The following is a 12,125-nucleotide window of genomic DNA, read 5'->3' on the forward strand; positions in this document are numbered from 1 at the left end:
AGGAAAGCAGAGCGAGGGAGCCAAAAGCCTACAGCAGCTGCTGTCCCCAGGCATTCTCCCGTCCAAGCCGCCCTAACCAGGCCGACCCTCTGGACGTCCAGACAGACAGACGGCAGTGGTGTGCCGGCGAGAGGAGCCCATCACAGCGTGACGCGAGTGTCCCCACGGCTCAGGTGTGGCAGCTCTGTGCCAGGCGCGCCAGTGCTCGAGGCGGGGCCTCCGGAGGAGCCTGGCAGGACTGTGTGCACGGTTAACCCCAGCTGCAGGCAGGGGCCGGGGCGTCCCGGGGACTGTCTTCACACCAGCCTCCTCCTCGCAGGCTCCGCCCCTGCCTTCCCGGCCAGCACGGTGACCGGCTTTCTCCCGCGATGCTCCCCTGGCACGCTTCATCCCCTGGGCCTCGGGAGCCACGGGCCCAGGCAGCCACGGGCCGAAACCTTTCCTCCTTTAGAACCGCTCTTGTCAGGGATTCCGTCGTGATGGAAAGCTGGCCAACACAGAACCCAAGGAAGATATTATAATAAGTAAATCATTTATCAAAAGCCATTATGAAAATTTGGAATTGAATGAAACAATTTTACTGCCTAATGGAGTCAGTTGCCCAGGTGGCACTTCCTGTTGCCTTCCTGGTACTTCCGTCTCCTGAAAGGGCTGTTCCCTGTGATGCGCGTTATGAGAACCAATCAGTAACCACCAAATACTCTGCCTCTACCTCCTGCTTGCTTATCCCACGGAAGCCCCAGACTACCCAGGGTCAGGGCCTGATATTCTGGGAATGACCAGCGCCCATCGACGTACAGTAAGTCTGCCTGCAAACCCTGGGTGTCGTTTTTGGCGTTCCCACCTGCCGCTGCATCAACAAAAAAGAGACTAAGATTGTCTTGATATTTTCGAGGGCTTTAAGTATTCACTATTTCCAAAGGACAAAGGGTTATCATGGTGAATGTAGAAATGTATTATAAGTTGTGTGGTGTCTAGGCACCATCTCTCCTTCCTAACAGAAATATGAGAATGAATACTTCTGACTATAAATTTAAAACCTAATAAGCAAAAACCCAACTTTCCAGGCCAGGCATGGAAGCGCACACCTGTAATCTCAGCACTCAGGAGGCTGAGGCAGGAGGATCTTTGCAAGTTGCGGACCAGCCTGGGCTACAAAGTATAGTGAGACCCTGTCTCAAAAAGACCAAAAAAATGAAAAATAAAAAAAATAAAAACCAACTTTCCCGGTTTTGTTATCAGATGGCAGGCAGCAGGCTGGGCTTGTTGCTCAGTGGTAAGGGATTTGCCCAGCACGTGTGGAGCCCTAGGTTCAACTGCCATTGGCGGGAACAGGGGGCAGAAAGCACTTTCAGGTTTTTTCTGGTTTTGTTTTGTTTTGTTTTGTTGGTCTTTTTGAGACAGGGTCTCACTATGCAGTTCAGGCTGGCCTTGAGCTCACTTCGTAGCCCAGGCTGAACTCACAACGATCCGCCTGCCTCAGCCTCCTGAGTGCTGGGATTACAGCAGTGCGCCACCACGCCCGGCAAGTTTAGAACGTTGTCTAAAAGCATTCATTTCTGCTCTCACTTAAGTATGAATTTAATTCTGTTCCCAGCTCTTCACAGAACATACCTCGGAAGAATAAATGGTATCCGAAGATTTTTTTATCAAAAAAGAATTTACCATCTCTAAATAGGAAACTTTAATTTTACCCCTAGAGTTTCTGCACGTTAAAAACAGTAAAATGTTAAAAAGGGTCTGTCTCCAACAGAACGTAAGGCCCCTAGAGCGCAGGAGGCGCATTCTGCCTCAGGCACTCCCCAGCACCTCGTGGGACCAGTGATAAATCAACAGCTTTATAGGCGGCCCTCTGAATTCAGGCTTTTCAGTCTCGCCACGTTTCTTCCCATTGACGGTGTGAGAGGACACCACCACTGGTCTGCAGAGCTCTCTGTGGCGGAGGGGTTGGGTGGCGTGGAAACAATCAAGGGGCACCTGGGCTTCTGGATGAAGGAGAGTTCAAGACAAAGACCGCACTGAGCTCTCAGCACCTTGGACTGTGGGTGAAATGGTCCACAAACCAGGACCTGATCGCTCCTGAAGTCCCTCGAACCTTTGTAAGGTCTATAGAAAATGCAAACTGCTTTGTGTAACTGTGTTTCTTTCAGAAAATATTAAGCATCAAGTCTACGTGGTGGACACGGGGCAAAGTGGCACTGGCCCCCGGGCCCGGGACGCCCTGAGCCAGCGCAGGTGGGGGCTTTGGGGTCTCCTGTGGATCTCAGCAGACAGGGACGCCCTCCACCTCATGTATAAACAAAACCACTCTGAACGCTGCGCACCTAGGCATTCGTAAACGTGCAACAGAGTCAAACGAAGAAGAGTGCAAAACCTTGGAAATAACTTTGGTATTTAAGAAGAAACGGACACTGGAGAATGAAAGTGTTCATTTCTCAAAGCAAAGGGTATTCGTTCTGCCAAATGTCTGCAGTGATTTGGGCTCGAAAGCTCCAATTTTCATGTGATGCCATCAGTCTATTCTTCAAAATACGCTCTGTAAGGCTGCCCAAGGGAGCACTTGACCACCTCCACCTCCCCACCCCCATTCCTCCCCAGCTGAAAGTGGATGTTGATGAAATCCTCCACGGTCTCTTCATCGGTCCGAACGTGTTCCATCCCGGTCAGGAGCACCGTCCTCTTCGATACTCCTGAAAATATCTAAGGAAGAAGGAAAAAGACAAACAGAAAAATTTCTAAAAGCTCTGAATACAAAATTCTACCTTCCAAAGCGGTGCACAGTATTCTGGACAGGAACTTTAAGGACAGATTTAAAGTTCCTTCAGCCCAGGAGAGACGGGGACCCTTAGGGGGATTTTTCAGGCCAGAGAACATCAAGAGTTCTGTCTGATTTCCGTATCAAAATAGTCTTTATAACCAGGCACGGTGGGCGCATGCCTGTAATCCCAGCACTTGGGAGGCTGAGGTAGGAGGATTTTTGGGAGTTTGAGGCCAGCCTGGGTTACAAAGTGAGCTCAAGGCCAGCCTGAACTGCACAGGAAGACCCTGTCTCAAAAAAGGAAAAAAAAAAAAAAAAAAGGAAGTGAAGAAACTAGGTATTTCCTCACTGTTCCTCACTGATGAGATTCAAATACTGACAGACTCAAAACCGTTTCTTTATCTTTTGTGGGGTTGGTCTGGGCAGTGAAATCTCAAAATGAAAAAAGCACGGCTCTTCAAATTCAGAATGGTGACCCACCTCAAACTTGGCAGGGTGGCCGTCATCACAGCAACCTGGAAGGCTGAGGCAGGAAGAGCCCAGGAGTTCGAGACCCCGTCTCAAAAACATAAAGGACTTTACCTGATACTTTTGCAAGCGTCTTTCTGTGTACGGAGAAACAAGGACCCTGTGGCAGCTCTGGTTTATGTAAAGAGGGAAGTCTTTCTTTTTCAAAATCCTGTCAGCAACTAAGAGTAAACAAAAGAACATTTTAATACCATAAACATTGTTATCTACAGTTAAAAACTTTTCCAGTAAGATTTAATATCATGGTAAACACTGAATGTAGGGAGTAATTTCTAAACATTTCTATGGTCCACACTGAAAACTTCACAGTTCGTATTTTTGAAAAACACAAGACCAGACAATCAGTTGAAACAGTTCCTCTGTCTTTGAGTATTCACTGCAGCCAACCACAGGGGCTGCAGCCCTCAGACGGACCCCCTCGAGCCACGCAGAATCCAGCCGCCGCCCTCATCCTCGTGGGAAAGACTTGGCCACTGCAGCCTCCACGTTCAGTCGGCTGACATAACGATACCCGCCAAAGAAGGAGGGGCACTGGACGTCACCTGGGAATTGTGAAGGTAAGTATCACAAATTCTTTAGTTTTCTCAGGCTGGGGATATAACTCAGAGGCCTAAGCACCTGCCGGGCAAGCACAAGGTCCTGAGTTCAATTCCCGGTCCCCCCAAAAAAAAATTCTTTCGTTTTCTCAATTACAAGTAATAATCTGATTTATTTTTAGCCGTTTTTTTTTTTTTTTCTCCTAGACTGGGTAACAGCAGTGTGTCAAGACTGAGTAACATTTCAAGGAAACCATCCTTGAGGATATCCAATCACCCTTTCGTGAAAACTTCCCTCTTTAGTCCACCGGGGTCAGCGCAAGGAACACCGGCTAACGGTTCAGGCCTTGTGAAGATGTGGAGGCTGGAGCCTGCACCGTTGCTGGTAGGAGCACAAAATGGCACAGCAACAGGAGAAAACAGCCTCGCAGTTCCTCAAAACACTGAACATAAAATCACTGTGTGACCCAGCAATTCCCCTGCTAGGCAAACACTCAACCGAGAGCAGGGACGCAAACACGTAACTGCACGCAAATGTCCACAGCAGTTATCTACAGCAGCCGAAGTGTGTAAGCAGCCCAAGTGCCCTGCAGCGGAGGAGTGGATAAATGAGATGTGTGCAAGACACCCACACACACACACACACACAATGGCACAATGGGATACGGTTCAGTCTTTAAAAAATAAAATGTTGATACATGCCACAAAGTGGACAAACCTTGAAAACACTACACTGGACAAAATAAGCCAGACACAGAAAGGACAAAGACCGCACGGATCTGCTTAGATGAGGGACTCAGGAGGTGGCTCACGGTGCTCACCAGCAGCCGCAAGAAGAGAAGGTCCTCAGTGTTACTCAATGGTTTTGGAGTTTCAGCTGGGAATCATGAAAAAGTTTTGGAGATGGGTAGTGGTGATGGTTGCACAACTTTAGGAATGCACTTAATGCCACTAAATTGTATCCTTAAAGTGGTAAATGTTTTATGTATATTTTATAAAAGCTGTCAAAAAAAAAAAAGTTGAAAGCCAGGCATGGTGGTGCACGCCTATAATCCCAGCACTTGGGAGGCTGAGGCAGGAGGATCTGTTGCAAGTTTAAGACCAGCCTGGGGTACAAAGTGAGCTCAAGGCCAGCTTGAATTGCATAGCGAGACCCTGTCTCAAAAAGACAAAAGAAGTTGAAAAATAAAAGGACTATAGGCCCTGAGTCAAAGGGGCTCGCTTCAGTACTGGCTCTGCTGTTGATCAGCTTTGTGGCCTTGGGTATCTCGCCTGAGTTTCTGAAACATGTTTCTTTTCCTGCAAAATCAGTGTAATTACAGCACGTCAGAAGTGGCTGTGGTGAGTTCCTAAGACACAGTGTGTGAAGCATCTGGGACACCTATCGTCTGACACCTTCAGATCCTTCAGAAGTCACCCACCACAGTCACCAAAACTATTGTTACTTCCTTCTGGTTAAACACAGCCTCTAGGGCAGTGACAGCGAACTTTTTAGAGACGAGTGCCCGAACTGCAAGCCAAAACCCACTTTATCACAAAGTGCCAACACGGCAATTACACCTGAACACTGAGGTTTTAGTTTAGAAAAAACAACTCGTACATTAACATGTTTTGTCTCAAAAGAAAAATGGCGCATGTGCTGTACGCTCCCCACACTGTCCAGGAGGACGTCTCCGGACGTGATAAAAGCACAGGCTTCCGAGCTCCTACATCTCCCACCTCAGGGTTAAACTGCATTCTGAGTTTAAGTTACTCTGCCATGGATTTTTTAAATACAAAAAATTGATTGTCTAATATCAAACAAACTGAGCACACAAATTTGGAAAAACGTCTAGATCCTTGAAGTGTCCACCAAATTACTGCCCCCTCTAAGATAATACACAAAGGCAGCACTCCAGACCGCCCCCTCACGGCTCCTTCTGACTGTAACACCCCACCACGACAGCCTGTACGGCACGCAGACCCGGGTTACATGCGTGCATACTGATGTGCTTATGCGTGTCCAGAGAAAAGCCTGGAAAGATACCCAATGAACCATACTAATTACGTAGTAGGAGGAAATGTCGTGCTTATGCGTTATTGTAATTTTCCTTTAAAAGCACGTTATTACCTTGCTATGAAAAATCTAATCAGTCGGTGTTTTCTAACTGTATACAGTGGTACCTCGGTTCACAAACTTAAGTCTTCCCATGATTTTGTTCGCAAACCAAACTAGACGAGAACCAAATCAAACTTCCCCGTAAAGCCAGCGTTGAACCTAACCATCGGATTCGACTGGTTTCTCACCCACTTTGGTGTGTGACCAGAATCACGGAAAGAAGTAAGTTCATGAACAGAGGACTCCCGTGTTCGGGGGAACCGGCTCGGCCGTAAGCTCCACACTCACCCTCGACTGGATTTTTATAGTATGTGTAAACGCAGAAGTCCTAGAACTTTATTATCTAGAGAATTTTACACTGAGAACCACTGCAAACTACACAACAAAAGCAGCTGTCAAATCCTGTACTGTATTTCAACCGTAAGAACGGAAACTTTCCCATGTGACTGGGTGAACGTCCATTGCTACACCTGAGAACAACAAGGGCCCGGTCAGCCTCCTGTCAGCCCCATCTTCCTGGGAGGAATTCCTCTACCACAGACCTTCGTTAGTAACAACAGCTGAGATGGAAGGGGCAGTCTTTTTTATTATATTTGTTATTTATGCCATAATTTATATTAAATACAACATTTAACCACGGATAGTAAATATGCACGTAAATTGCCCGGTCACACGCGCACGTGTGCTGGTGGGAATGTGACGTATCTTCTCTAAGCCTCTGGTTTCACTTCAGTGATCTGAATGTGTCACCACCTGCAGGCTGGTGAGGATCAGGTAAGGGTGTGCGCAGACGTCTGCTGCCTGCCCGCTTGTGATCCTGGGCACTAGGATGCGGGGAGTGGCTACTGCAACAGTATTAACATTCTCAGGAGCACTTGAGGACATTATTTCCCGGTTCTATCCTTTCATCAGGCGAAGAAGCTGGGCGTGGTGGCACACTCCCGTAATCCCAGCTCTGGGGAGGCTGAGGCAAGAGGATCGCTGCGAGTTTGAGGCCAGCCTGGGCTACAAAGTGAGCTCGAGGCCAGCCTGAACTGCACAGCGAGACCCTGACTCAAAAAGACCAAAAAAAAAAGCTAAGAAAGATCTCTATGATGCTAACACATTTCAGATAAGAGTAGAGTAGAAGTACTTTCAGAAACGGCAGGGCATGGGCGCAAAGCCAAGAGCCTGCCAACTGGCACGGGCGAGTACCTCCAGGCTCCACAAAGGTGACCACGGCGCTCCGCGACTGCTTGTCGTAGGCCACGCTCTCGACCTCGCCGCCTCCACGCCGCGACTTGCCGAACCCCAGCTCCAGCTTGTCCCGCATCTGGTCTTCAGGCAGCCCCAGGCCATCGGGAATCTCAGTAACGGTAATCTTCACTTTGGAGACGTCCACGTGAACCTGGGAAGCGGTTCCGCTTTAGAAATGTGGACGAGGGCTGTGCCCACGTTCCGCGGAACCCCGAAGCTTTCTGGTGGCCCTGTTACCTGGAATCGGACCCCCGTGCTCAGGGGAACCGGCTCGGCCGTGAGCTCCACGCTCTCACCCTCCAGCTGCACTTGGTGCTTTCCCATTTTTATCACATTCTGTGCCACTGAAAAATAGTTCGGGAAGTATTCATTTCCAGTATTTTGAGAGACATATGCTTTTCTTTAAGGAAAAAATTAGCCTGAGAGATCAGAATTTTGCTTAATTTTAAAGGATCTAACTTTAATCACTTCTCAGCCTTCTGGCTAAGATCCAGTGTAAAGGATCTAATTATAACTCTCTTTCTTGGGATTTCCACATGGTAAGGACCTTCCCAGAAAGGACTTACTCATGTTACAGGGGGGGGCTGGGGATTTAGCTCAGCGGCAAAGCGCCTGCCTGGCAAGCGCAAGGTCGTGAGTTCGGTTCCCGGTACCGGAGAAAAACCAAAACAAAAAAACAAAACAAATCATGTTACAGGGCCTCCGCAAGGATGACGGCAGGAACACTCATCACCGTCTGGCTCATCTTAGGAAATGAGTGCCTCCTCTTATCTCTTAAGAGATTAGACCAATAATCTGCCAGAAATTCATCCAACCACACATCCTTTCTTTCCTTCCTTTCCAGTGCTGACAGCACTACCACAGAATTCCTAAGACACGAAGGCCCCGCCAGAACTTCTTCCATGCTGAGTAAGCCAGGAAAACTTTTGTGGGCCAGTGTCATTTTTACAATTACTTTTAGTTTTATTTAATGTTATCATTTGTTAGACATTCATACATTGCCAGCACTATAGAAAATACCTACTCATTTTTGTCTTCGCCTTCCGAGGGTAACATGCTGGAGACCGTACAGCTTACACACCAAGGAGTGAGGGCGTCTTGTTCTGTTTGCCATGTTTAACAAGGAATTCTAATGTCTGCTAACATGCTCTTGACATGCTTCAAAAGGTTGAGAGCTGGGCTATACCACTAACAAAGCTGTCGAGTGTAATTTAGCCACACAAATAAGAGATGCTTAGTATTACAACTATGCCAAAAGGCACTGAAAATTCAGAAAGCAAATATATGTCAGTTTTAAACGTGTTTGGGGTTCTTTCTAATTGTGTAACTCGGTTTTGTAAGTGTTCGGCTGTTGCTTGGAGCTGCTTCCCCTGACTTATCGTGAAGATAAGCGCTGTTTGCGCTCTGCCTTACAAATCCCATTGTGTTTATGACACAGACCACCCCACAGCGGGCGGGGGCGGGGGGGAGGGGAGCCAGCTCCAGGCAGGGCGCGGCCCGGGAACTGAGGCTCGCTGCGCCAGTGGGACTCGGAGGCTTGTGTGGGTTTTTTCTTTTCACTAATGGCAACAGATGACACTCACAGACAACATCAGTGAGGTAACGCGGAGAGGATCCTCCTTCCCCCGGCTCTGCCCAAGGCCCCTGCAGCTGCCGCAGAGAGGGACCCCTTCATCTCAGCCTCTGATTCTCACCATCAGACGCCCACTCCCACGTAACCGTGACTGGATCTAGCAACAGACCAGGATCTCAGGGCCACGCCAGGGACGGCAGCAGTGCCGCAGCTGTTTCTGAAGGGAATTCTAACTCCAGTTTGGCAGGCCCCCGCTGTGCAGAGACCCGGCTCCCGAGTCTGCAGTTACACCCCGAGTACCACCGCCCTCTGCTGATGCGGCTCCAGGGCGCCTTCTGCCTCTCGGCTCTAGTGGTGGCTCAGGGTAAGGGAAGGCACACTGGGGGCACCGCCTCATCTCCCTAGGCTGACTTCCTGAAATGCCTTCCCTTTTCACGGCTGCTATCAGTCTACCGGGATGGATCAGGAGTCCGGAGAGCGGGTTCTCACTGTGCGCACTGGAATGGGTCTGCAGACCAGCCGGCCCCCCAGGACTCCTGCAGCACTAGAACGGAGCCCGGGCTGGGCGTGCGCAGGGCACGCTGGTCCAGGACAAAGCACGCAGGCTATAAGCGCCGTCGGCTCCCAGCTCTGTGATTCTGTAACTGTCAGCACCTTGAGCGAGTGACTTCGCGCTCACACTCCCACCTCCTTATCCGGAACGTCTCTAACGTGGAGAGGTAACAACAGCTAACATCTACAAGGTGTTTACTGAACCCTCAGACACTGTTCCGATAGCATTTCTCATGGAAAGCCCAGAGCACAGCGTGAAGTAAGGACGGCCACAAAGCCGGTCAAAAAGCTGAGGCTTGCAAAGAACTCACTCCAAATCATGCCTCAAAGAAGAGACGAAGCTGGCAGCCAAAGCCAGAGCATCCCCATGAAAGCACCCCAGCCCTGGACACGGGCTCACACGGTGACAGACTCCGTGAGCCACAGGTCCCAGCCCAGACCTCCCAGCCTCTGTCAACTCGCTCGCCACCTAAGTGCCCTGACGTAAGCCGCTTCCACGTCCTCAGAATCCATTTATGTGGCTACAAAATGTAAGTCACACCTCCCCTACTCTACCCTACTGTGTTTATGAAGTGGTGAGTAGAAAAGGGACAGTATCTGTGAGAACACTTAGAGGACTCAGAGTTCTGCTACCTTACAACATTACTGCGATCCTCACTCGGAGGCAGACTGGAGCAGAAAGAGGCTCTCTTTAATCTCAGAATCATGGCTTTCTGGATGAATGACAACCATTACATACTTAAGAGTTCGTTTTCTACAGCTCAGAGGCGCAGCGCCTGCCTGGCAGGTGCAAAGTCATGAGTTCGATTCCCAGTACCAAAAGAAGAGAAATAAAGAGTTCATTTTCTCAAATCTGCCTCAGAGTACCACTACGAAAATGAGAAGAAACAATAGATGTAAAAACTGTAAAAAGCAATAGTCAAATATCTATGAAATTTACATTGCTGTATACTCAAAGATTTGTTTTATTAATATGCAATAAAGGCTTAGAAATTTTGTAAAAAAGTATCTATGAAAGGTCTTGCAAAGTGCAAGTGGTTTCCAAAAAACGACATGGTCATATGTTTAAGGTTAGTCATACCTTCTTCCTTTTCAAAGGTGATAAGTGCTTGTCCTTTCTGCAGCTCATAAGATACTTGTGAGCTCACTTGAAATGAACAGGAGATATTTAAAAACTGGCTGTCATTCTCAGGATTCTCTAATGACGAGAATTTTATCTGTGTCTCGGGAATATCCTCCTTAATCTATTTCAAAAAGAAATTTTTGGTTAAAACCAAAGAAGTAACTTGCGTCTTTCCAGTGACAATGTGACGTGGTCATCCAGCAGTTCACTCGAGAACCTCACAGAACACCAACTCCACGTGGTCTCAGGCAACACCTACAGTCTCTGCTTCTTCCCTGCAAACACTCAGAAATGTACTCAATGCGGATCCTTTAACAGCATTTCCCAGAGCAAAGCTGAAGTATACAATCCTCTCACTTTGTCTGATCAGTGTTTAAACTGGTCAGTAATAGCCGGGCATGGTGGCACACGCCTGCAATCCCAGCACTCGGGAGGCTGAGGCAGGAGTATCGTTGAGAGTTCGAGACCAGCCTGGGCTACAAAGTGAGCTCAACGCCAGACCCAGTCTCAAAAAGACAAAAATAAATAAATAAGTAAATAAATAATAAACTGGTCAGTATTGTACACTGTTGTATTCTAAAGCTTGTATTACTCATGAAGCTAAGCAACTGTGCCAATAATCTACCGTGTCATAAGAGAATAATTAGTATGCTTAATTTCAATACAAAAAATTATGAAACATATACCTAGGTAGACTATGGTTACTTTTATGGAAAAACTCAGGTAACTTCATCTGAAAGCAAAGACTCCTGAATTATAGGATATAAAATTTATCAAATTTAGATTGCACTTTCAACAACACCCGCCCATCGACTTTTTAACTATTTTTTTTTTCATAACCATTAGGTTAACCATTTAGGTTTATTAGAAAGTGCAGAGAGTGCTGGGTATGGTGGCACATGCCAATAATCCCAGCTCTTGGGAAGCTGAAGCAGGAGGATCCTTGCAAGTTCAAGACCAGCCTGGGTTACAAAGTAACCTCAAAGCTAGCCTGACTGGTAGTGAGACCCTGTCTCAGAAAGATTAAAAAAAAAAAAAAAAGTGAAGAGATATGACCAAGACTTGTAACTTGTAGGATAAAGTTAGACAGTTATACTTAACTGTTTAAAACCACTGAGGTTTTCCTACCATGTTCAAGGCCCTGGGTTTGACCACAAAAACTTAAAAAAAGTCACTAGAACTGACAGACATAAATGACCACTCAGAAAGGCACACATCAGTCAAGTGCTAACGTTTCTATTTCTCGTGGCTTTTTTACATTTCTGTTCCTTACACTTACTTTACATGCTGAAATAGAAGGTCTTCTCACAAGAAGATGAGAAGCATTCACTAAACTACTGAATCATCTAATCTGTAAAACGTCTGTCTTCACACACAACTTCAGACGATTTCTGACAGGGTAACCTAATGGTGTCTCAAAATAAAAACAGTTAACATAGGGCCGGGAATGTAGCTCCTTGGTTCAACCCTCAGCGCTGTGTCAGGGGTGGCAGAGGGTGGCGGGGGTCGGGGGACATTCCGTAATTAAATTACTTTTCTGAAAAGCACCTGTCCGTAAAAATGCGCGATACAAAATCACTAGCGTACCTGGAAGTCTTTGGTGGCCCCGTCTAACTCAGCTTCAAGCTTCTGGATCACCTCCTGCAGCTGAATATTTTCCTTTCTAATTTCATCAAGTAACTCCTAAAAAAATCACACGGTACCCAAAAAAATTAAACAGC

At 47.4% G+C, this 12,125-nt stretch overlaps 1 protein-coding gene across 1 annotated transcript in view; it reads right to left on the bottom strand.

The window, feature by feature from the left end:
- Nucleotides 1–2,361: 2,361 nt before the first annotated feature.
- Nucleotides 2,362–12,125, bottom strand: part of Nmi (N-myc (and STAT) interactor) — a 26,827-nt gene continuing 17,063 nt past the window's right edge. The window contains exons 3-8 of the mRNA XM_005390805.2: nt 11,992–12,087; nt 10,363–10,525; nt 7,394–7,500; nt 7,115–7,307; nt 3,341–3,447; nt 2,362–2,700 (exon numbers count right to left, since the gene is read on the bottom strand). Coding sequence (XP_005390862.1) covers nt 2,518–2,700; nt 3,341–3,447; nt 7,115–7,307; nt 7,394–7,500; nt 10,363–10,525; nt 11,992–12,087 — 849 coding nt within the window. The 3' untranslated portion in view covers nt 2,362–2,517. The remainder of the gene's footprint in view (nt 2,701–3,340; nt 3,448–7,114; nt 7,308–7,393; nt 7,501–10,362; nt 10,526–11,991; nt 12,088–12,125) is intronic.

This window comes from Chinchilla lanigera, unplaced genomic scaffold, assembly GCF_000276665.1.
Source record: "Chinchilla lanigera isolate Chin_1 unplaced genomic scaffold, ChiLan1.0 scaffold00039, whole genome shotgun sequence".
NCBI classification, from domain to species: domain Eukaryota; kingdom Metazoa; phylum Chordata; class Mammalia; order Rodentia; family Chinchillidae; genus Chinchilla; species Chinchilla lanigera.